At 40.7% G+C, this 25006-nt stretch overlaps 1 protein-coding gene across 1 annotated transcript; it reads left to right on the forward strand.

Moving 5' to 3' along the window:
* The first annotated feature begins 14161 nt into the window (after positions 1–14161).
* slc1a5 (solute carrier family 1 member 5) lies at positions 14162–24633 on the forward strand. Its single transcript, XM_055028497.1, has 8 exons — positions 14162–14902; positions 18913–18955; positions 19057–19104; positions 19220–19386; positions 19936–20169; positions 20256–20450; positions 20585–20719; positions 21706–24633. The coding sequence occupies exons 1-8, from the start codon at positions 14361–14363 to the stop codon at positions 21932–21934; spliced, it is 1593 nt and encodes a 530-aa protein (XP_054884472.1). The 5' UTR covers positions 14162–14360; the 3' UTR covers positions 21935–24633.
* Positions 24634–25006: the final 373 nt, after the last annotated feature.

Raw genomic sequence — 25006 nt, forward strand, 5'->3', positions numbered from 1 at the left:
AAGACAATCGATTCAAATTCTTCATGTGAAAGACCAGGCTTTGGTTAGACCCTGTTACGTAAAAAGATGTTCAAACCTTTGACTTTAAATTCTGCACTACTTTATGTCGCTTTAGGACATAAAACCCCAATGAAAGATTTAATGTTTGTGAGTTAAAGAGCGTCAAAATGTAGAAAATGATCTGAACACTCAGACCTGACCTCCAGAATGACCAGAGGTCAATCTTTTATGATTGCTACTTTGTGTTAAAAAAAAACAAAAAAAAAAAACAACACTGACTTTAATACTTAATCATGACCAAAAAGGAAATTGTAAAGGCCGTTTTTCTTTTCACCTGCCTGAATTGAAAATCTTTGCTCTATGATCTGTCCCCCACACACAACAAATCTACAATTTTACCATCTCAGTTTCTGACTAACTTTGGGCATTTAACCATCTCGTGTTACTGTTTACTTCCCTTGATGATTCTTTAAATATTTAAAACCACAGTCTGCTTTCAGCTCATTTTATTTGTCTTCACGCAGTCTGACGTTAACAGAAAAATAAAAAAAAAATGTAAAAACTCAGGATCCTAAAATGCCCAGCTCACTTTGTTTGGTGCAGACACAAAACAAATGCAGGCCACACTTGATGGTTCGTTTTCACATGCATCACTCTGCCCCGCTCTGTTTGCACCGTCATGTCATCGCAGCCCAGACATGACTCATCAAAACAAGCAGAAAACAATGTTCATGAACACTCAGTGACAAACACATCGTCTGGCCCTGCGTTGGCTGTTAAGCACACAGAAATCACAGAAATATTTCTAGTTCATTGAGTAAATGAGGAGTCAGGTTAAAAAGTAAAAAGTAAAAAAAAAAACCCAAAGAAACATACAAATCTGTACTTAAAATTACAAAAGAAATATGGAGGGAGCTGCATATGGCGATGTTTCAACATATGTAACTTTATGGTATTTTGCTTTGAGAGTACATGTTCTGCATGACACTAAATAAAAGTTTTGATGACATTTGTTGAAAAAGTGCAAAGGGCCAAACATCCCAGTTACTCCTAGTAAACCCTCAGAAAGAGCAGCTTTCTGAGATTTTGATGTCATAAAACACTTTCTCATGTGAAAGAGTCACAATATTCCTTCTAGCTGGAAGCAATTTAAACAACTTCGTGTGAAGCACAAGTTTATGGCGTTCATAAACCGCCATCTAGTGGGGCGATGTGTGGTTGCGCAACTTTGTGCAGCTCTAACCTCAATTTCCTTTCCTTTAATTTTACTTTCCAGTCGTATTCAAAGACCTACAAGGTTTTTTAAAGAACAGAATGAGATCTATAAGAGAGACGAAAACAAAACGTAGTTTTTGTTTTTAAAATCAATGCATAATTGTAAAGTTAAACAGACAAAAGTGATAACAAAAAATTTCTTGTGACATCTCGAAATGTGAAAAAACACTGTCAGTTTTACTATTGAGTTAATATTTGATTAATGTGAAAATGCATACTTTTCAACAAAGATTATTTCAACTGCAGTCAGTGGTTTCAATTTAAATAAAAACATCAAAATTTTCTTATCTGTGAAAGGAAAGAATGTCTACTCTTAACCAAAAACATGCTGTCATAGTTAAATACACGTTGGTTCACAACCATCCCATCACATTCACGATCTGCTTGTTTTAAATGCATGAATAAAAATCACTTTAAACATTTCGCATCTCCCGACAAATTTTCTAGAAGGCGAAAACACAACACGTTCCCGTTTTACCGTGGAGGTTGGAGGTCTTCTGGTGTTTTACGTCCGCCACTAAAACTGGTGACAACTAGAGGGCGGCACACAACATCAGACAAACAGGAAAGCATCAGCTTTCTCAAGGGGCATTTGCTCGCTTCATCAGGGTGACAGGCAGCCTGCAGTTGAGCGTATGCATGTATTTTGACAGTGTCACAATAACTCCCACACAAGTCCAATCTGACTTCAAATTAAAACACGTCTGTCCAGGAAATCCTCTGTGTCCTCACAATGAATGTCAACAGAACAAAGTCCCAGAGACATAAGCAAGACAAACCTGTTCAAGAAAGAAAGACAAAAAACACATGATATGTAAACAAATATGTGCACTCATGTAATGAAAGGACAGTCTGCACTTGCCTAAACTCCTGCAGCTCCACCACATCCATAACATCCTATTTTACCCACTCTAATATCGTTATTCATCTTGATTTTAACACGTTTTCTTACAGTTTCCATATGTGGTTGAAAAAAAAAAAGAAAAAAAAATATTTAACTTGCCATCTGGGGTTTGGATTTTATTTTTGGTGTCCGAACAAAATGATGCAATTTTTCACAGCCATTGCGCTCGCCATAAATAGTTTTGTTGCCTATGGTTCGTTCGGCAGGGCGTGTAAAGAAAGGTTGTTTGTTTAGCCAGCGTGTGTCCGTCACATCCGCCTAGGTCCTGTTAAGAAGGTTTTATATAATGGTTCCTCTGTGGCCGACTGTTTTCTTCAAGCCACTCTTTCCTCTGTCAAAATAAAAACAAATCTCCAAAATGTGCTCAGAGCACCACCACCAAACGTCTCAGTTAAAACGCAGGAAGGTTGAAGTGATTTTTGTTTTATTTAGATCCTCTTAACTTTTTTTTTTTTTTTTAACAAAGTTTCCTGGGTCAAATTCACAGCCATGAAGTTCTGCTCAAGTATCAGTGTTAAATGTTTCTTTTTCTTCTTTCTTCTTGTGTGTATTCCAGAAATGAAACGAGGCCGGGCTGTTGCATCAGAACATGTGAAGCGGACGACATGGCGCTTTCAAGTCACAAAGTTTGAACGTACCAAAGCCAATCAGCTAACAGTGAAAGTGGTTCCACACCTGCTTTCTAACGGAGGATTGCTGCAAAGCGTGTTTTCGTTGGCCTGTTTCATCTCTTGCCCTCTGGAAGTTACTTTTTTGGTTTTGACTTTTAGTTGGACAACAATTGGCTTAGTTGCTGATTAAGACATGATTCAATGTTATATCGTCGGTGCACAACTCTTCTATTTGAAGTAAACTCTTCATTGTGAACGAAGACCACTTTGCTTAAAGAGGGCTGGGAGGCAGAAAGAAAAGACAGATGCAACAAAAGTGCGTTGGAAAAAAGAACTGTGGTAAAACTGAAAACCAAAAAAACAAAATCGAAACGCTGAGAAGATAAACAGCAACCACCAGAGAGGCAGGAAGCTGTAAAACTGGGAGTGAAACCAAACAGGATGTACACCTAACAGGAAGTTTAAAAAAGAAGCATCTGCCCTGGGAGGAGCGACTACTGAAATGGGAATAGTAAAATTTCCTTTCCGCCCTCAATTGCTACTGGCGTTAAAACAAAGCGGAAGCAGTGGGGAACAGCAGCTTTCCAGCTGCCACAAAGTCCAAGGCTATACAAGTTGCATGTTCATAGGATGCTGAAGCAAGTATTACTCAGTGGTCATTAGGTCAAGAACTACAAATGTTTTTAAGTTCGGTGCTGTGAAGATAATGGTGTGGGACTACTTTTTTTTATGTGTATGGCTCTTTCATTCCAGTGAAAGAGACTCTATTTCTAACATCATTGTACGAAGACAAACTGGAGAATTTGATGTTTCCAGCTTTGTGGGGTCAGTTTGTGCACCATTTGGCAAAACAAGGTCAATTAATGCAAGGTTGAGCAAGTTTAGTGAGAAAGATGGAGCCTGCACCAAATCCTGAGCTCAACCTGATATGACGCCTTGAGAATGAATTAGACCAGAAACCGCCACTGTGTCCAACATCAGTGCTTGACCTCACAAATGAGCCTCAGGAAGATTGACAAAAATCCCTGTAAATATGCTCATAAATCTTGTGAAGACAAAAATAACAAAGGAAGATGAAATACAAACACATCTAATTCAATTGTGCTATGCTGGATGAGTCAAAAGAAAAGTTACATAGACTACATTCTTGTCCCATATCTTCCTTAGCAGCAGCAGCTTGTCGCAATACGTAAACAGATCAAAGCCAAGAACAGGTGTTTTATTGTGGATTTAAATCACCAAATACAAAAATGATTTAAAACGTAAAGTGGGTGTAGAAATTTATCATTAATATTTTTTTTCCACTTCCAGTGTGCCAGAAGTTTGAGTGCTAAGTTTAAGCGATTGAGTGTCTTTTTTTTGTATAAGGATGCAGCAGGTTTTCTCAAAAATGATTTTCTCACAGTCTTTTAGTCTTGAGATGTTTTTTTTTTTTTTTTGCTTTAATGTGTTGTCAAAAGTGACAATTAGCAGAAAAGTTCTCTCTTCTGGTCTGCAGAGACGCTATGTACCTCTCCTTCAGAAAAAAAAAAAAAACATGTCATTATGGGTTATTGTTTTCCTTCAACACAGCCAAGCATTGTTGGAATTTCACCTTTCTCTAGATAAATGAGCTGTTGTTCTTCCAAAACAGGGTGGGAAACTTAAACTCTGCAACAGAGCTCCTTCGACGCAAAGGTAATAATGATTCAGTCTCTTATTAACCCTCTCAGGCTCAAATTACTTGAAAAGACTGTTTAAGTTGTTGCAAATCTGCAACACCTGCCTGGAGAGGGTTGAGACAGCAAACCTACCCCACAAAGTAAACTATTTCTGTACGGAATTAGACGTATTATCCATTTACTTGTGTATACATTTCTTAAAAGAGAATTTGTGCAACGTGTGTCTTTGCTGTATTTCTTGTGGATGCCTACATTGATGATTCCCCTGTTCATAGGTGTGTGTATATTGACTCGGGCTCACATGTGCACGTAAATCCCCGTTCCAGAGAGCTTTGCAGAAGAGATGTTCTCACGGGATGGGGTGTGTCGGAGCACCTACTCCAGAGCCATCTCTGACACAGAGGGAGCTTTAGACTGTCTGACCTTTTGCTGATGCTCTCCCCCCCGACCCCAGGGGCTCAATGAACCTCCATTCTCCTGGCCACTGTTTGCTTAGGCGGGATTCTTTCAGGTCTGGCTTTTAAAGAAACAGCGGGACAATCACGGCATATCAAAACGAGCGCTTTTGAGTCCGAGCAATAAGGTCGAGCTTTCGTGGAAATGAAAATGGTCGCTGTCTCAGACTGATGCTACGCATGCTAAAGCCTGCAAAAGTGGCATTTGAGGCATATCCAAATTATAAGTGTGTCTGACAAAACTAAAAACACTGAAGCTTTTTTATGGTATTTTTAATCCAACTTTAGCTTATATGTACAGGTTCTGCTCCGCGTAAAGAAATCGGCGAGTTTGCAGTATGCAAAAGTCAAATGCTTCCAGTTCACATCGGGTCAATTTAGTCTGTTTACATCACAACAATTTACTACAAATGTCATCTGAAGGCACTTTACAAAAAGCAAAACTGAATCAAGAGAAGGATGGAAAATAAAAGAACCAAGAAATTATAATTATTATTGTTATCAATTTTTAAAGGTGGTCAACCGTAGGTTATCTGAATATTCTCCCACCAAAAACGAAAGTTTATGAAAAAAAAGTGTCACTTGGATTTAATCCAGACCTGCAGGATTAGGTCAGTAAGAACTGACAGCAGAGGGAGAAGATAATGCTTCTTAATGAGCTTCCACTGGAAAAGAACCTACAGCAAGTATCAGTCACACCACAGATGGTGAGATCTGCAAGAAGTCCGTTTTCAGGACACAGTTGGGCCGCGGAGGGTGTCAGTGAGTGCAGGAACAGTTTTGCCAACCGTCCCATGCTTTAATCTGTTGCAGCACGCAGCTCAGGACAGCGGGCATTATCGGCTACTGTAAGGGGATTACAGGCAGGCATGTGATTCGCACACTGTGGGGCAGCAGGAGGGGCAGGGCGAGAGGCGCATCGCAAATCTGGACATGCAGACAGATGAGATTAGGATGCATGTCTTTCACAATCTCTGTTTAGGCCTTCTGAACTCGACGTTCATTATTTCAGATCAAGCGCACAGAACTTTGCCTGTGGTTTAATTTTCTCAAAGCCTTTGGCTCCTGAGACCACATTAAACCCACTTATCCAGCGGAGTCCTTGGATTTGTAATGTTAATATCGAAGGCCTGGGATCCTGGATGTTTTCATGAAGAAAAATATTTGTTCATTACGAAGGCAATGAACGAGAATGAGAAAGTATTCCATTTATTAAAAGTCCAGGGGGAGGAAGGAGGGAGATATTTGTCTCATCTGGCCTCCTGCTCCTGCAGGAACGCTTCGTCAGAAGGAATATAATCGACACACCTAAAGAATTTATGATTGTTGTGTCAACACACACCGTCATGGACCATCCTCCATGCTAACAAAAGATCACCCAGTGGATGGGGATTGTAGAATAGTCGCCAGGGCAGCAATAAGTCTCTAAAGCGAGAGACCTGAACCACAGAGGTCAGAGGGGTCATGTCCTGAAAGAAAAAAAGTTTCAAACGCAGGGAATTCGTTTCTCTGCACTTCGCTGCTTTTGCTAGTCACTTACAGACAACGAAATTGTGAAAGGGACATGACACGACTCCCTTTGCAAACAGGGAAAAAGACAAAAAAAAAAAAAAAAAAGCAGAAAATGTAGATCCACGTGGTTCTGCAGACAGGGGGAGGGCGGACCACTGAAAAGAGGAGATTCTGAGCGCCTTCATGCAGTGCTGTATCGCATGTCTGCCAAAACAGGAGCGCGGGCAAAGGAGCAGGGGAAGAGTGGGCTGGGAGCGTGGCAAGAAGGGCGTGTTGATCTCAGCAAATCAGAGTCCTTACTTGTTCAGGCTGGTTTATACTGCCTCTGCCTTGAATGTTCCCTGCAAATATCCTGTGGGAAGATTGTGTTCTGGCTCGCGTTTTCAGTCTCCGGGCTGCCTGCTCTCCAGATGCTTACTCGGCTACTTTTACCTCAGCTGCTTTTGGTGAAAGATCACGTATCTCAAATTCAACAGGCCAGGTCAACCATCTATCCACCCAGAAGAGCTTTCCCCAGAAATGAGTAAAAGACATCCAGCTCAGACATGAATCTGAGCGCATGTCAGGATTTGGTCGGCAATTACATTCGCACTCCTTACGAGGAAATTCCTTTTTTTTTTAGGATATTTATTTTTTACACTGATTCAGGCTGCATAGTCCTCCATTTTGCCCCTTTTCCGTCAAAAATTCAAGAAATGTCTGATGATTATAGAATGATTTCAGCTGCTGACACGGTTTTGAGTTCTTTGTCATGACAAAAACAATTCATCAGCCATGACAGATTGAAGCGTTCAAAGCTTTACTTTATCTCAGTCAACTTGAGAAGAACAGTGCAAAGAGAAAACCTGACAACATTTAGAGGTTGAACTCGTTTCGGATCCTGAAACCTTTTCTGAAACCCTGTGGAAATCTGCATTTACGTTACCGTTGAAAAGACCGTTTTCCTTCTAAAATTTAAAACTAAACCATAAAAATCACGTTTGCTTGAGAGGCCAGCCGCAAGGGGCCCTGAGTGAAGTGGACTATTACCTGCTGAGTCATTCCCGACCAGCTACAGGGCCTGTAATCTGTTTCCCCAGATAAAGAACAGCCTGCTCATAATATTGAATTAGCTTGAAATGTTGAATATCTTAACATTCAAGCAAATCCTGTCAATTATTATTGATGGGAATTATCTCTGGCTGCACATGTAAAGTCCTGCTGGAGATTAAGTAGTGGTGCATGACACGCAACCACACTCTGCCCATTGTGTGCTTCTTCTGGGCCTGACTATAAATCAAACGAAGAAGAAGAAGAAAAACAGCGGGTGAAAGAGCAAAAGGATTTCCATTAGTGCTCAACAAAAAGAGTGTCAAAAGCTGAATAAGAAAGAAACATTATTTGGAAAAACATTGCCTCATATCCTGCTGTTGATTAGCACCATGTAAATAAGGATGAGAGTTCAACACATTCCGATTGAACTGAGCTCTGTGGAGCATTGACTGACCTCGGCCTCTTGTTGGTTGTTTATTCAGATCCACACAGTGACGCAAACCTTCACGCCACGTACGACACACCAAGACCATCACTGTGGTGTTTGTGGATTGATCCCGCTGCACAACGCAGCAGGGCGAAGGTCTCGGCGCTTCTGTGAATGTGTTTCCAACCAAACGGCTTTAATAATGCTGCTTTGACCTCTGGCAGGTAACCGACTCTCTGCCAAATGCAGAGACAGCAATGCAGGGGGATCCGGTTACGAAACCCGCCCGAGAGGCGGAGGAGGAGAAATGATTTCCATTTGCTGTGGTCCTTCACTGCTAATGTGAGAGCGAGTCGACTGAAAACCACAAAAGGAGCAATGAGGGAATATGAAGGTTCTGGTGCCTTGCGTTAACTGTTCATCTGCAGATGAACAGCTAACTCAATGAAACATATCAGGTCAAATACATCACTTAAATACATCCTGGGAATGCTGACACTTATGTGTCAAAAATAATTACACTTGTGTGTCAGCATTCCCAGGCACAATTACTCTTTCAAACAAAGAAAAGATGACTGTTCAAAAGTGACGCGACAAAACTTAGTTACACATTACAAAAGAAGGTTTTCTGCTCTCACTGAAGTTTGTTCATTTGCCTTCAGATCGAAGAATAAAGAGCTGAAGTGTTCGTACCCCTTCGTCCCTCCTCCCATTAGTCACCTGCTTGTATATAAGCCATTTTATGGGGCTTTTACGTGACAGACCAACACGATTTTGAATACATGTCTCACCTCATCAAGGTTTCTGACCTCGATGTCAGAAATCTTCACAGGAAAAGGATTCTCTGTTTAGGTCAAAATGCACTTGGATGAGTCTGTTCGCGAATTACGTGAACGTTGAAGTGAACAAATTGCACTGGATTTTATTTACATTTGTATCAGGGTTAGATACAAATGCTCGACATGCTTTGCAGATTTTTCTTTGTCCTTTCTCGCGGGGTCATTTATCCTTCTACTTCTTGACATAAATGTGCTTCTGCGATGGTTAAACAGAGAGAGTTCCAACAAAATATGTTAAAGCTTGTCTTAATGTGGCAAAAAAAAAGAAAAGAGGGAAAAGGTTCAGGGGCTGCGAAAAGTTTGCACATTTCTCTATATTTCTAATACTGTATGGAACTGCAAAAAAAAAAAACAACAACAACATTTGCATTCATGAGAAGTAAAGACAAAATGAACTGATGATTCGGAATATAAAGACCTACTGGCCTGTTCTCGGGATGGGAAAGACAGAACTATGATCTAAATCGTACACCTATTATGAGATTACATATATAAAAATTCAATTTAGTTCGCAAAACCATGGATGAAGTGTTGGATGTCATCCAAGTTTCTTGACCATGAAGCAACACCGTGAACCAGGCTGGATTTAAATGTAAGCATATGGTCAAAAATAATTACATATTTGGGCTCTGAGCATTTAGTAAGAACTGAGCTGTTTTTACAAGAAAGCTGACCGAGTGGCTTAGGGACTATGGCACATATCCCCTGGACATAAATGCTCTTAGCAGCTTTGTGCTGTTTATTGCCATTGTTGCTAAACCAGAAATAAATCGGCAGTCCACCTGCAACTGTTATGAAACGGCTCTAATAGTCTGAGTTATTAATCATCCACAGGCTGCAACAGACACAGGGCATGGTTGCATGAGAGCGTGGCGACAAAGTGCAAATGTGTAAATCGGTACGGAAAACCTTTCATGCTCATGTAATGATCCAAGAGATCAACTGGGTTTACTGGCCCTGAGATCACATCCTGGGCTGAATGTGGGGAAACTAAGACAGGAATAAACGAAATAAAGCATAATACATGCATGTGCATTAGTTTGGATATTTGCATGCTTCTCTAGAAGATTTGGTAAAAAGAAAAAAAGAAATCCTGATCAACCTTTTCCTTACTTAACAGAAATATCGTCATTTTATATTAGGAAAAGTATCACCATGAGAATGTTGAAACTATGAAGTGTAAAATAACTATAATAAAATCAATAAATATTTGGCTAAAGTTTACAACTCGGAAATAGGTTTATCCACCAGAACTTCTGCTTCTGTCATGCTTTGATCTCCCGGGCCCTGCAATACTACTAATTTGCATAACTGTTAATCCCCATTTTAATACATGACACAAATAAATCCAAAGTTAATAAGCTGTTCAGGTCTCCCCGATTAATTAGTATGTGACCGGCTGGAAGTGGGGAAGTTCTAAACATGAGCGCAAACACATGTTTGAAGCAGAAACATTTCCACCGTGCCGAGCAGGCCGGTTAATGGACCAAGACTACAGCATGACACAGCATTATATCTGGCTCTGGTTTACGTAACAGGGCTCTGACGTGAGCGGACTCTGTCGTTTACACGTATAAACAAAGCACACACAATCTACTTTGATTCATTACTTTACTCATGAGGATGTGTGCACAAAAGCCATTCAGCATATTTCTCTTCCTTTCTCCGCTCTCCTAATGGATTTCCACTCTGCGGTGCACTGTCACCATGACTCAGCAATCTCCTACATCCACCAAAGGCAGTTTTTTTTTTTTTTTTTTTTTTAACAATGGTTTTTGTAACAGTTTTGTGCTTCCAGAATGAGTTTGCAAAAAATAAAAAAATAAATGTATCCTTCAGTATCTGTTGCTGGTAAAATGAAAGCCTTTTTGTAAACGACTTCCCTGAAACTTATAACTGGTTGTGCTGAACTGATCCTTCAAGAATAAGAGATACATTTTCTTGTTACTAAAGGAGTAAAGCAGCCATTGATCATCAGACTCCCTCCACTGTGTTTCAGTTTAGATACGCAGTTTTTCTGAAATACTTTGTTAGTTTCATGCCAGATCTAACAACGGATATTTCATTCAGATGACCAGAGGTTTTTTCTGCGTCTAAATTAAGTTTATCATGTAAAGCATATCAACATTTAAGCTTTAAATTCCTCCAGGTAGATCAGAGGAGGCGGCTTCTAATGATGGATAGCTTTGAACAATATCCGGAAGAATACTGACATTTACAACAGACCGGCCACAAATGTCAGGGGCACAATGAAATTACTTTGTATATATAGATTAGAAATTATCTTATTAATTATGACCGTTTTTTTTCTTTTTTCTTTTCTCTTTTTTTCAAAATGGCTTGACAGATTTTATAATTATCAAAATATATTCTAAATCCAAGTTTATATTAACTTAATTGTAATAATTAAACCCTAAACATCAAACCAGAGCTCTATTTGTGCATCAGAATGGCCTAGTCAAAGTGCAAACTTAAATCCAATTGAGAATTTGAAAAGTGATATGACATGTTCTTAATCCACTTTCGCAACTTTGAACATTTTTTTTGATAAAAAACCTTTAGCTGTGCAAAGTTTGAACAGACATATCTCAGAGGCTTCAAGTTGTTCTTCTAGGAAATTCGTCCTCAAACATTCATCTAAAAAAAGAAATCAAATTGAATTAAATTGAAAAATAAACTGAGATAAAAGTTTGGTTCTGAAAAGAATTTGTCATAAATAAATGTGAAATTTTGCCAAATTCAGGGACATCACATAACTTTTTACATGTGTAGATAAGAAAACATCTGAGGAGATATCATCATGGCCGATGCATGGGAGAAAATATGCAGGTCACCTTGCACACACACCGCTTGTTTTTATAGATGGGGCTCTGCTCTAGAAAAACTCCACGCTGGCATGTTCCTGTGGATTCAGCCATTAAGGTTGTCCTTTCTCACACGGTAACGCTCTGCTTCACGAAATCACCGTGATTCCTTGCCATCATTCAGACAGGCAGCGGGAACAAAGGAACCAGCTTGATATAACAGACGGGCTGCTGTGAGGACAGCTCCCTACCAGCCTGAGTTCTGGTCCTGTGGGCTTTCTTTGGAGTTAAAGGTGCTTTTCCCACCAATTTCTACCAGTGGGACCCGTTGAAAAACCAACAAAAAAGTGATAAAAAAAACAACATTTGGCTTGTTGTTAGAGTGTAAGGTGACTCCAGGCTCCATTCTGAGCCTTGGATCAGAATGTAAGCACATTTTTCTGCTATTGGACTGTAGGCCTCTGTATCCCAGACAATGAGAGCCTCTCTCAAGTTACAGTTTAAACGACATCCTGCCAAAGATTGCACGGCGGCCGCCAGGACGCCTTCTTCTCAGGGAAACGTGAAACCCTTACACCAGTCTTTCCCTCTCACTCATTCATTTTTGCGTTTCCCTTTCATTCAGACCCTTTTAATCACACATGTTAGAGGTTTATCACAGCTATCTTCAAATAAGAAAGTTCGCAGTTGGAAAGCGGACATCTTTGACCCCCACCCCTCGCCGATGTTAGGTTACTGCCATCGCTGTCTGACTTTTCATGATGTTTGATGTTTCAAGTGCAAAACAAACTCAATGCGCATTTCGATTTGACCCTCGGGAGGAGAGGAAATAAACACCCAAAGGAGGGAGGTCGCGTCAAAGTCCAGTGGCAGAACTCCTCCGCCTCTCTTCGCCTCATGCGCCTTAGTTTGGCTGCCACTCCAATAAAACGGACTAATCCGGGACGGGATTAGTCCATGTGGCTTCAATTTGAATGCAAAACACCTTGAAGGCATTTGGGATTACATAAACTGATTGTAACATTTGGATCAGAGATTCTTTTGGGAGCAATTTTATCTTGAAGATTTTGAAAACTGCATTAGAAGAGCATAATGGAGCATGGAAACATACAAAGAGAGAATTAAACTGAACAGCCAAGGATAACATAATTCAGAGAAGCAGATAGGAGGTCCCTGGTCACTCTGGAGGAGCTGCAAAAGGAGTCTTTCAAAGGGATATTTGTGCACAAATCTAGCCTAAAGCTGTTGAAAGAAAATCATGACGTCCTCTTTTCAGTTTGCCACAAGCTATCAGACGCAAACCAGCCTCACACATCTTCCTGTTTCTGCGTGTTACCAAATGAAATAAAAATAAACACTTTCTCCTCTCTCTGTTACATTTAAGAAAAAGTTTTCCATTCGCACAAAATAAAGGAGCGCACCTAACCGCACCGTAGCAGGGCGGCACACAGAGGGTGTTCTGCACACATGGGGCCAAAATGGTGGTCGATATATCTGGTGTAAAATAAACAATGCACACTTCACTGACACATGGAAGTGGCAGCTTTATTTTGTGGCAATTGTCTTCAGCAGGGACAGGGAAGCTGGTCAGAGTAAATCAGTGGCAAGATGGGTGGAAGTTGCATCGTACAGTTGTGTGATTTAGATCAGAGCATGTGTTAGAATGGCCCAGTCAAAGACCAGACCTGAATTCAACAGAGAATTTATGGAAAAACTCGAAGAGTGATAAGAGATGCTCTCAATCCAGTCTGACTCAGATTAGACTTTTTTCACTGTTGATCAGTGGAATGCAAAACATTAGAGGTTGTGCAGGGCAACTGCATTTACGTCAAGATTCTACGAGACGTAGGGGCAGGTTAGTCCAGGAAGCAGTTTTATCTTAATAATCGTCCCATTAATAATAATAATAATAATAATAATAATAATAATAATAATAATAATAATAATAATAATAATAATAATAATAATAATAATAATAATAATAAAGAAAATAACAAATTAAACACAGCCTTTTATATTTACTTAGATTATCTTTGGCGTTCAAATGTGCTTGAGGATCTGAAACATTTAAACCAGGAAAATGCTGTTGATTGTTTCCTTAATTTCTATGGTTCCACTGAGATATGTCGTGGAGGCATGCTGCTTCCTTCTGTTGCATCCTATTTAGAATTCAATAGAAGAAAATATGCACACATATGCATGCATTCTCATTAGTTATGGATCTGTAAGCACACTTGTTATATTTGCATAATGCAGAGCCACGTTTGTAGCATGATGCAACAGATGTTACAGGTTTCATCTGATCAAACATTAACTAAATATGTTTTTAAATATTTTAAGTTATTTGCTTTTAGTTTCTCCTGCCAAAAAAAAAATGTGAATCTGGTATGATATTGTTTATGAATCTACTTTATAAGAATATTTAAATGGTCATACATTAAATGAAAGGCTGCTTCTCAAAGTTTCCAGACGGCCGCTGTAGAAATGTACTTTCGCAGCAAGTTTTCAAACGTCAAAGTAAAAATTCTTAAGGTGAACAACGAGCACACTAATGGCACACAGGCCAAAAGGTTTCTCTCTTTTTGTTTTTTAACGACTGCTCGTCAACAAGCTCCTCCTCCCGGACAGACCACGCCCAGGCCGCTTACGTAAAAGGGGCGGAGTCGGAGGTTTATAACGCCGGTCCAACGTGCGGCTGCAACGTATGCGACGGAACACCCCGAAGAGGAGGAAGTGGGTCGTAAACCACGCTGACGCTCCCGCGTAATTTAGAGCCACGATAAAAACACGAAGTTCTTCTTAAAGTTTCCTTTTAAAAAGTCGAGTCATTTTTCAGCAACATGGCGGAGAAGGTTGACCTGGAGGAAGCGAAGGCGTCCAACGGCGAGGCGCACCGCGACGGGCCGCTCGCCAACGGCTTTACCGGGCAGCGGAAGGGCAGCCCGGAGCCGATGTCCGAGCGGGTGAAGAGGATCGTCAGGGCGAATCTGCTGGTGATCCTGACCGTGGCCGGGGTCATCGTGGGGGTCTTCATCGGGCTCGGCGTGCGCACCGCGTCGCCGACCCTCACCCAGAAGATCTACATCGGCTTCCCCGGCGAGATCCTCATCCGGCTGTTGAAGATGATCATCATCCCCCTGGTGGTGTGCAGCCTGGTGTCCGGGGCGGCGAGCATCGACCCCAAAGCTCTGGGAAAACTGGGTGGCTGGGCCATGCTGTTCTTCTTGGTGACCACCTTGATAGCCTCGAGCATCGGGGTGGCGATGGCGTTCATCATCCAGCCGGGAAACGTGGAAGTGAACACCACCGCGAGCGCCGAAGACATGGACGACGCGATCCCGGCGAACAAAGAAGTTATTGACTCCTTCTTAGACCTGATAAGGTGAGTTGGACAGTTGTTCGCGTTAACCCACGACATATATGTCACTACAGCCATTACGCACGAGACCAGAGCTCACCTGGCGGAGGGCTCGCGCTTCTTGTAACAACAACAAGCAGTTGCATCAGCTTCTGTTTCCTCGTGCGGGTTAAAACCCCTACAGCGCAAGACGCGCTTCTTTGCCGCTCTTTACGCGCGCGCACTAACTCCACTGTTTATAACGAAGTGAAAACTGGATAATTTTTGATGAAATAAATCGCCTAATCGTTGCCGTCAACTGTCTATCTTAAAAGCAACCAACAGAGTCGATGTTTGACTTATTTTTTAATAATGCCCCTTTTTGAATGACTTCCTGACCCTATAAATTGGGTCAAGACGTGAACGTGGTTTACATACAGTGAACTCTTAAGGTCACCAATGTGTAAGTCTGTTCTGCTGAGGTTCTTTTCAGCTCCCCCAGAGTACCTGAATGCACCATGAGGTTCTTGCCTACACTTCTTTATTAAACTTTGAAGAAGTGTAATAATCTCACTATTGCCCTCAAACACACCAGAGTATTAGTAATTTTTTTATTTATTTATTTTTTAACAAGTGGTGATGGCTTCGTCACATGATGTCATGGTTTTTCTTTTGTACTCACACCTCTTCCTGTTCCAGTCAAGTCAGAGGGTTTCCGTTCACAGAAAGCAGAGTACCGCACTGAACTAGACTGCAGCTGGCTGATGTCTGGTTGGATTATATTTAGACTCAAGTCGTACATGTACACACAGCGAAATCTGCTCTTGTTTGTCCTAACTCAAGAAACCTGCTGCCTGAACCTGTGTTTCCAACTTGGCAGCATTACTTTTTTTTTAATGCATGCGTCATACTCATGGGGCGTATGTTTCTTCGCCTTACTTTTGAGGATGTGCTTCCACTATAGAATAAGGGTTGAGTGGGATCTTGGTATGTTTTGACAAATTATCAGTTTACTTGTTCTGAAGGCAGGAAAAAACACTAAGTTGTATTTTTGTATTATTTACTTTGTGAATGGCATCTCACTAAAATGACTTTTAATCAGTTTCATAGAAATATATTTGTAGTTTTATAACTTTTTTTTTTTTTAATATCGTAATGCCAGAAACTGGCCTATGTTTCACAAGAGTCCTTGGAGTTTGCGTTTCCTAGAAAAGACAAAATATTTACCTAAACAAACACAAAAAAAAGCATCAGAAACAACTTGACATCCCCCATCAGGAAGTGTGCTCACATCCAGTAAAGCTGTTGCATAATGTTATTTTCAAGGCAGCTTTTAGTAATTATGGATGTATTTTCCACATCTCCTGCTTTTTCCTTTCCCTCTTCCTGCAGTGCCATCTAGTCACAAATATCCACTTACTGGAAAAAAACGGCTTCTATTTTTAAGAAAACTGCACGGTGCAGTCATACCAACGCTTGGATCATTTCTCACAAAGAGTTTCAAGCAACCTGTTTACTAAAAGATTAACAGTGTTGCCTCCGAATTTTTATCAAGGCATGTCGCAAAACCCGCTGCGCAACACAATCACCTAATTTTAAGGACGCAGAACTTCGTATGTAGGTTCATGGGGAGTAAAGTAAGCACACCCTCCTTCTTTTGTAGGGTGTGGAACACCAGGGCATAATTAGAAAATCTGTCAGTGTTTATTAGAATGCATTTTTCATGCAGAATGAGGACAAAACAGCAGGCCTGAGACGACAGAAGAGGTTATCAAGAACCGAGCAACAATTAAACATGACATCTTGAGTAGAGTGAGTTAAAGCATAAGAATTAAAAACACAGAGATATGGGCAGGTAATTGAGATGCATTTGTTCACTAAAAATAGACATGTCAGACCTCAAGAGGACAAAAAAAGAAAAAAAAAACTGTTTGTATCTGAGTTTTACTGAGGTGGCTGAGTTCAGCATTTGACTACAGTAATCATTTGTTTCCAGCCTGACAAGACGTTTATCTCATGTTGGCCACATGCAGTGTGCTTCCACACTATCCTAATCACACAGCTGGTCTCTCATTAGAAGGAGCCGCCCCCCACTCTCCGTCTGGCTCTGTGTTTGGGTGGCATCACAGCCCAGTGGGTCTGAGCTGTTGGAGAAACAGCAGCCTGGCTCACAGATCCAGGTTGGGTTTAATGTTCAATGTCGCCGTTTCAAACTGATCACGCCGCTGGCAGGTTCAGACGGACCCAGTTTTGCAGGCACTCCTATGAATCCGTGTTGACATTTCTTATCTCCTGCTTTGTCCTTTCACACATAAACCAAATGTTTACAGTAGACATTTGGTCACCCGTTGGATTTACATGCAATCAGTGATGTTTATATAGAGCAGCATAAAAATGTGATAGTAAATATGGCTGTTTACTATATACTTCACTTAGGTTGGCGAACTTGGCTGATTTAAAAAAAAATAAAATTATCTTCATATCAAAAATAAATACTAAAATCATTTTTGCGCATTAGGCATTCATGAATCACCGATATTAACAGCTTCAAAGCCAAACATTTCTTCTTCCTTGTCGACATGTCCTGAATCGGGGGAGGCAACAAAACTCCAAGCCGACGTCAGATTGAAACAAAAGGACACACCTTCGTAGCAGCATGTGTGTCCCAGCCAGCGTTGGCATGACAATGACACCTTTGTGTTTTATCTCACAATTTGCGCAGCAATGTCACACTGTGCCTCGTAGGCGACCTTACCCTCTCAGAATGTGACGCGCTCTGAATAAAGCGATCAGCCGAGGACGATTCACTGGGAAGCTGGTATTCATGATGGAGTTTCACATGAACATGTACGACAAAGACGGCACCAAAACAGGGAAGAGGGACTGGACTGCTTAGGTTACAGTAGTTTCATTGGTGTAAAGTACTGTATGTTCCAAGTTTCAGTGGACGGTGCCATGCAGGCATTTTGTATTGTACAGTCATGATGACCCCATCTAAATATATTGGATAACAATAGGAAAGTTTCTTTATTTCAGAAATGTAATTAAAAAAATAAATTACTCTCAAGGTGCTTTAATTCAGGTGTTTGTTGCTGTGGGTCTAAACTAGTAAAAGGCCTCAGAAAATATCAATATTATACGACCAATAAAAAAGGGTTTTAATCCAGAAATCTTTAGTTATGGCCAAAACGATCGACATTGCTAATCTTAAACTACTTCCACATAAATGCAGGTGAGACCCAAAAGTATACTTTGCTAAACACTGAGTGCTGTATCCAAGGGCCTCAAGGGAAAGTTGAGTGGAAGGAAAAAAATTGTCAGCAAAAGGTGAAATCCATTTTTCAGGATGTGACCATGCTGGTCATCTATACGAGCCGGTCGAAGGAAGACGCTCCAATATCTGACGGAGTGATAGGAGCGTCTGTAATAAATATGGAGCTATATTACTGCTTTCATCGCAAATGTATTTTTTTTCCTCCTCCATTTTAGAATATCAATTAACCGTAAGAATAGTACATTCAGTAGTCCAAAGCTTGCATTCTTGGAAGTCTTTTTCAGCCTTTGTTTTCAGTTGCGTGCCACCTCATCACATGACTTCTAAGCCTGATGTTTCCAATTATTGGCTGACAAGAAGGAGCTTGTGAAGTTAAAGTCTTACTGATCTAAATCCACTGCAGACGGCTGAGAGCAGGGGTATCGAGTACACAAGGCTTTACGAGTTCTTCAGGGGTGATATAATTTGCAGTTGGACTTATTGTACTAGTTGGTGCAGACTTATCTCCATGGCATTAAATAATAGGAGCACAAAGGAGGGAGAAAAGAGGTTTAATAGTTTAGTTCTCTGTGGGAGGTTCTCTGAGACATAGTGCTGCAAAACTACATAAACTGCTTCAATTAGGCTCAAGGATTTGGCTATAATACACTGATCCATCTTACAGATCTTGTAAGACATGGGCTTAAACATTTCTGCTCCACTGTTTTGTTAACTTTGGGGTTTTTTCCTCATGTATGTGGGAAGTGAAATAATTATGCGTTGTTTTCATTTCTTTTCACAGAAACATTTTCCCCTCCAACCTGGTGTCTGCTGCCTTTCAGTCGGTGAGCATTAGACCTTAAGGCTGTGATAACAACCTTACATAACAAACGCTGCTTTTGTACTTCTAAATAAATAATTTATTTTTTTTATTCTTCCCCACCAGTATGGAACCTCTTACAAGATAATGAACAAGACCGGAATCGCAGAGAAGGTGAGGGATTTATTTGGTTATCAACAAAACTCCACACAACATAATTTCAAGATGTTTTGCTTCCTCTCAACAGTTTCTTTTCTTTCCTAAACAAATCCACACTTTTTTTTTTCAGGTTCCCGTTGGAACGGATCAAGACGGGATGAACATTCTTGGACTGGTGGTGTTCGCCATCGTTTTCGGTGTGGCTCTGAGGAAGCTGGGCGAAGAAGGAGAAATCCTCATCAAGTTCTTCAACTCCTTCAACGAGGCCACCATGGTGCTGGTGTCCTGGATCATGTGGTAAGAAAACGCCCCTGTTAATGTTTGGTTGTTTTGCGGGTTTGTAAAAGTAAGTAAGGAGGACAGAAAAAAAACTGCAACAAATTTCAAATTTGAACAACCTACTAATAAATAGAACACTAGAAGATTTCATTACTCAATAATCACATTTTAAATGATTAATTTTAAATAATTAGGATGCTTATGTTTTTTTTTTTTTATCTCTGCTACTACTGGTGACACTTGAATTTTTTCTCTACTGAAAAGAAAAAATTCACTCAACCTAAAGCTTTTTTCTTTCTAAAATTTCCTAAAATCACGTAGTAGCATCATTTTGAAATAGTACTGAAATGAAAGATTTAATTTCTATTCTCTAGATATTTTTATTAAGGATGTTGACACGTCTAGAGGGTGCTACTAGTTTGAGTCCTTTCAGAAAATGTTTTTCCTCAAACAAAGCGTTGTAAGTCTGTTAAGTAACCTTTACCAGTGAGGTAGATTTCCTTTGTGCCGTGTTCCAGAAACCTGACCTGCAGTATTGTGCTGGTCTTTTCTCTCGTCTGGCTGCAGGTACGCCCCTATAGGTATCATGTTCCTCGTCGCCGGTAAGATTGTGGAGATGGACGACGTCGCCAAGCTGTTTGCCAGCCTGGGAAAATACATCGCCTGCTGCATGATTGGCCACGCCATTCACGGCGGGCTGGTGCTGCCCCTCATCTACTTCATTTTTACCAGGAAGAACCCCTACACCTTCCTGTGGGGCATCTTCACAGCCTTGGCCACGGCGTTTGGAACGAGCTCCAGGTATTTCACCTCAAACTCGCCTCTGTTTGCTCTGTTGGGGTTGCTGAATATCCACAAACTGAGGCTCTCCTGTTTCCTGTTTCCAGCTCTGCCACCCTGCCCCTCATGATGAAGTGCGTGGAGGAGAAAAACGGCGTCTCCAAGCACATAAGCCGCTTCATCCTGCCCATCGGCGCCACGGTCAACATGGACGGGGCCGCGCTCTTCCAGTGTGTGGCGGCGGTTTTCATCGCCCAGCTTAACGACACCAGTCTCAACTTTATCCAAGTCATAACCATCCTGTACGTCTGACGTCTGCGGTGACGCGACTCCATTTAAGCGGGTTGCTTTAAAACTAAATGTGATGATACATTTGCAGCTCCTTTTTTTGTGTGGACAGTTTGGTAATTGAATTTGGGGACTTTGTGTTTGTCAGTGTGACGGCGACGGCGTCCAGTGTTGGAGCTGCAGGTATCCCTGCAGGCGGGGTGCTGACCCTGGCTATCATCCTGGAGGCAATTGGACTGCCCACCAGTGACATCTCTCTCATCCTGGCTGTTGACTGGCTTGTGTGAGTAGAAAATATATTTCCATAAACTTCAGCGAACAGGATCAACGTTAGCCCCGCCCGCTAGCTAACGTCAGCTAACACTCTCCTGTGAACTTTTTAGAGATATTTCAGATCAAACTGAGAGATTCGGGGGCTAAAGTTGCTTAACTTGTTGCAATTTGTGTAAATAAATTGCAACAAGTTAATCATGCTGTTCAAGTTATTGCTGCACTTTTAATGGAAGACATTGTCCTCAGAGTCAGCGAAGTTGGGGGGGTAAAGTTGTCTTGACCTGCTGTTTTAAGCAGCCAATCAGACTTCAGGGTCTTAATAGAAGCTGCCCTGCTAGTCCCGCCCACTGAGTTTGATGTGAGTTTGATGGGTACAGTTGACATGTAAAGTTGAAATTTAAATTAATTCGTTTTTAAATGAAATTGAATTGAGGCACATTTAAATAATTATGCCATAACTTATTTATGTATTGTCATCTGGCACTCTTTGCTCTCCATGTAACTGGAAAAAGACAAATGGCTTTCCAACATCTTTTAGAAATACAAAAGTGTGATTTTAGACTTGCATTAATCTGATAACCCTGAAAAAAATAGATCCATTTCTACTACGGTACCTGCCTTCAAGACTCCTTACTAGTTAAATGGAGACCATATGTGTGATATTTTTTATCTCTGTTCAAACCACCATCTGAAAACAGAGTAAGGCACAACGTCAAACCTGTCAAAGACATCTACCTGAAATGACTGGGCAAATAGAGCATTTATAGACAAATGACAAAATGATGGCATTACCAAAGCAAATTTGGCTAACAAATTTTGAAAGAGGTCACATTTTAAAATCCAAAGCAATCCACATGGGGGAGGCAGCAAACATTTGGAAAATCAAAAAGTATTGACATTCTGGTCGGCATGTAATTCAAGGCTCGTATCGCTTCAATACGTAATCCGCATCATAAAGTTAACTCTCTCTCCTCATCCCGTTTTATCCCTCTTTAGTGACCGCACCTGCACGGTGCTGAATGTGGAGGGCGACGCCTTTGGCGCGGGGCTCCTGCAGCACTTTGTGGACAAAACCTCCAAACACGAAGGCGTGGAGGAGCTCAGCGAGGTCAGGATGGGCGGAGATGCGTCCGCCGCCATGCCCGAGCACTCGCCGCTCATCGATAAACGAGGCTCGGAGGGCGCAAAAAGAGACCTCTCCTCCGAGAAAGAGTCGTCCATGTAACGCAGATGGCGACTTCTACCGCAAACCCTCCTAGAAACACAAAACTTAAGCTCCCACTGTTAAGATGAGAGTCCAAGGAGAGACATGCACACTACAATGCAAAGCAACGCTCTCAGACCTCAAATGCTTTTCCGGACGGGGTGCAGCTAACGTCTTATGGGATACATAGAAACCATGATACACTCAGTGGGTTATTTAATTTTTTTAGGGGAATATGAGACTGATTTTTTTTTTTTTTTTTTACATCTCCCTTTTGTTTGTTTGATGTATTCGGTTGGTCTTCTCTGAAATCAGATTGAAAGGTTTCGTAAGCCACTTAAAAGAAAACAGACCATTTCCATCGAGGAGCGCATATTCATGCCGGACAAATGAATATGAATGTCTGTTTCTAAAGCGTTCTTCTACCGTCATTGTGCGTCATTGTTCTTCTGAAAAACTGTCTTTTTGTACATATATTTAAAAAACACACCACAAAATAGCGTCCATAGTTACATTTTTCAATTTAAACGTGTCAGGTTTTGTAATGCCGCATGTAAAACTAAAGCAATAAGAACAATATATTTTTTTTCCGAATGGGATCCAGATTAGAAAATTGAAAAAAATAAATAATAAATATAGCCACTTTCATGCAGGTTTCTTCCAGTGGAGAGTTTCATAGATTTGCATCGATGCAGCGGTGCTCAAGTGTTACAAGCTGTGCAGTGGATAACAGTCCTGTTCTTGTTTTTGTTTGACTTCGCATTGTTAAAATTAAGAGTCCTTAAGCCTTTTTGATTTAGAACTGTGACCAATCATTCGTGACCAATCGTTTTATCGGCTCTTTCAGGTGTTTCGATTGAAGTAGACACTTTGAAGAGATAAACGATCTACAACACGCTGCTGTAATCTGTAGTCGTTGCCCTAAACAAGATGATCTCTGAGCAAAATGCTACTTACTGTACATGTGGAGGAGGCAGTTTTGCTCCATGCTGCTCACGGTGAAGCACACACAGCTGCTCAGTAGTAGAGGCTTTGCTTTCTCATTTGCTTTGACTATCTGAAACTGTTTTGGCTAACTTTGCTGGAACACGCGGAAGCCTGACTGGCGGACAGATTGAAAGTAAAGTCCAGTCCGATTTTAATTCACGATATTAGAAAAGCACAATCAAAGGCACAATCTGTAATTATCTGCTCTATTATTGGAAGCATGCTTTTGTACTGTAACTGGTTCCTTTACATCTTTTATTTTAGTATCCCATCCTTTGCAGAGAGCACAATGATTCCTTCACCTTGGTGATGGAGATCCACCTCCCCATGCTGCAAGGACGTAGTTCATCTATCCGCCTTACACCTGCTTTGAAACGGCCAAGATGATATTTGGAAAAGATGTTTTACAGTTAGTTTAGTTTAGTTTTTGTCTTGTTGCTTGGAGGGTGTTTATAGAAGGCTTATTTTTTGGTCTTTTATAATTGTGGTTATTCATAACCAAATGTTCTCTTACTGTATGTTTTCCCCATGCTTTTTAAGGGGCGGGAGGACAAATATAGTTGTTATTGTATTCCAAAGGCTACTAGATGAAATATTAGCTGTGGTATTGTCCCAAAGGAAAATGAAGGAGCACAAACGTTCTGACTCGTCTCTCGAGACGGACTTTACCTTCTTAAAAAGACAACGGAGCCTCAGGTTTGACGTTCGCCTTGTTCTTCAGGTACTGTAAGACCAAAAAATCAAAGTCGGCTTAATGAAGGAGACGCCTGGACTTTTTTTTTATTATCAATTATTATCTCTACTAATTTTGGATTTCTCTCTTGTCGCCTCCCCTGACTGCCCCACACGCTGCTGCTTCTGTGCAGGCTGCAGCTTTTTACCAGAGTATAAATAGAGTGATGACTCCAGTTACTTGCATAATGTATGGTATGCATACTGTGTCCGCCTTGTCCGTTCTCAAGTTGCCTTCGACTGCCGACGCGTCTACATTTTTAGTATGGCAGCAGGACCGGACGGGCTGATTTTACCGTTAAGCTGAAGACATAATGAACTTTGCAAAAGGATGTCTTTTTGGGAGTTATTTATGTTTCGGATATTACAGCCACAAGAGGAAACACTTCTTCTTTGAATGTCCATTTGTAATAGTTTATATTTATTTTTAGTCCAAATCTAAAGGATTTTTTTTTTGCCAATGTGCCGTGACATAATAATAGATCTGATTTTGGTTTTTCTTTCTCCCAGATGGATGGTTGTAGATTTGTTAGATTTTGTCGCGCTTGTGTCTGAAGCGCATGACTGACGTGTACGCTGAAGAAGTCCTTCTAGTTTAAAACAATTTTTGGTATGATTGATATTTTATGATGTTTTAAGTGGGAATGATAGCAGCAGAATTAAATTTTTTTTTATTTTATTTTTTTTAAAGCAAAATTTTGCCTTCGACGTATGAATATATGTAGTAGACCTGAAATCTCATCATTTGTCCCGTATGTTGTGGAAATCTGATGAAATGTTCTGCATTTTTCCAGCACGGCTGTTCAGCTGTTCCTCCATTGAGATTTCAATGCCGTTTTCTTTTTCTCTTCTAAACATCATGCGGCGGTTTTGTTCAATCACATTATTTTTGTTGCAATGAAGTTCACTGTGACGAGGCTATACTTTGAAAAAACACAAACTAATTTGTACTGCCAGACTGTAGTCATTTGGTTAAAAACAGTAAACTGTTCTTTCTTAAATTGCTCGTGTCTCTGAACTGTTTTTTAAAAAAAGTTTCTTTGTTTTTCTTTTTTTTTTTAACTGTTTAAAATTACCACTTGCACATAAAATGAAGTTTACAAAGGCTGCAGTCACATTCTAGGTGAATTCCATGTAGGGTTGTTTCTGACAGGAATCCTAAAAATATAGTCACTTAAAAAAATAAATATACCTGACTGTTTTCATGGCGTGTCAAAAATATTCTCAAAAATCAGAGACAAAATGTCTTTTCGGAGGTCCTCGGTTAATTGAGACGATTTGTCTTTGGCAACGAACTGTTGGAAAATCTCAGCCCAGTTCTTTAGCTCCTTCAAACTCCAAAATGAAATTATTACTTTAATCCTAAATCTGCCA

The sequence above is a fragment of the Poeciliopsis prolifica genome, unplaced genomic scaffold (assembly GCF_027474105.1).
Source record: "Poeciliopsis prolifica strain line A6 unplaced genomic scaffold, Auburn_PproV2 SCAFFOLD004, whole genome shotgun sequence".
Classification (NCBI taxonomy): domain Eukaryota; kingdom Metazoa; phylum Chordata; class Actinopteri; order Cyprinodontiformes; family Poeciliidae; genus Poeciliopsis; species Poeciliopsis prolifica.

Bases quoted from the DNA above. Each gene is read 5' to 3' on its own strand.
- slc1a5 (XM_055028497.1), top strand. From the start codon at position 14,361: ATGGCGGAGAAGGTTGACCTGGAGGAAGCGAAGGCGTCCAACGGCGAG. The intron at 14,903-18,912 runs GTGAGTTGGACA...TTCTTTTCACAG, and splicing joins TCCTTCTTAGACCTGATAAG to AAACATTTTCCCCTCCAACC. The intron at 20,170-20,255 runs GTATTTCACCTC...TCCTGTTTCCAG, and splicing joins GCGTTTGGAACGAGCTCCAG to CTCTGCCACCCTGCCCCTCA.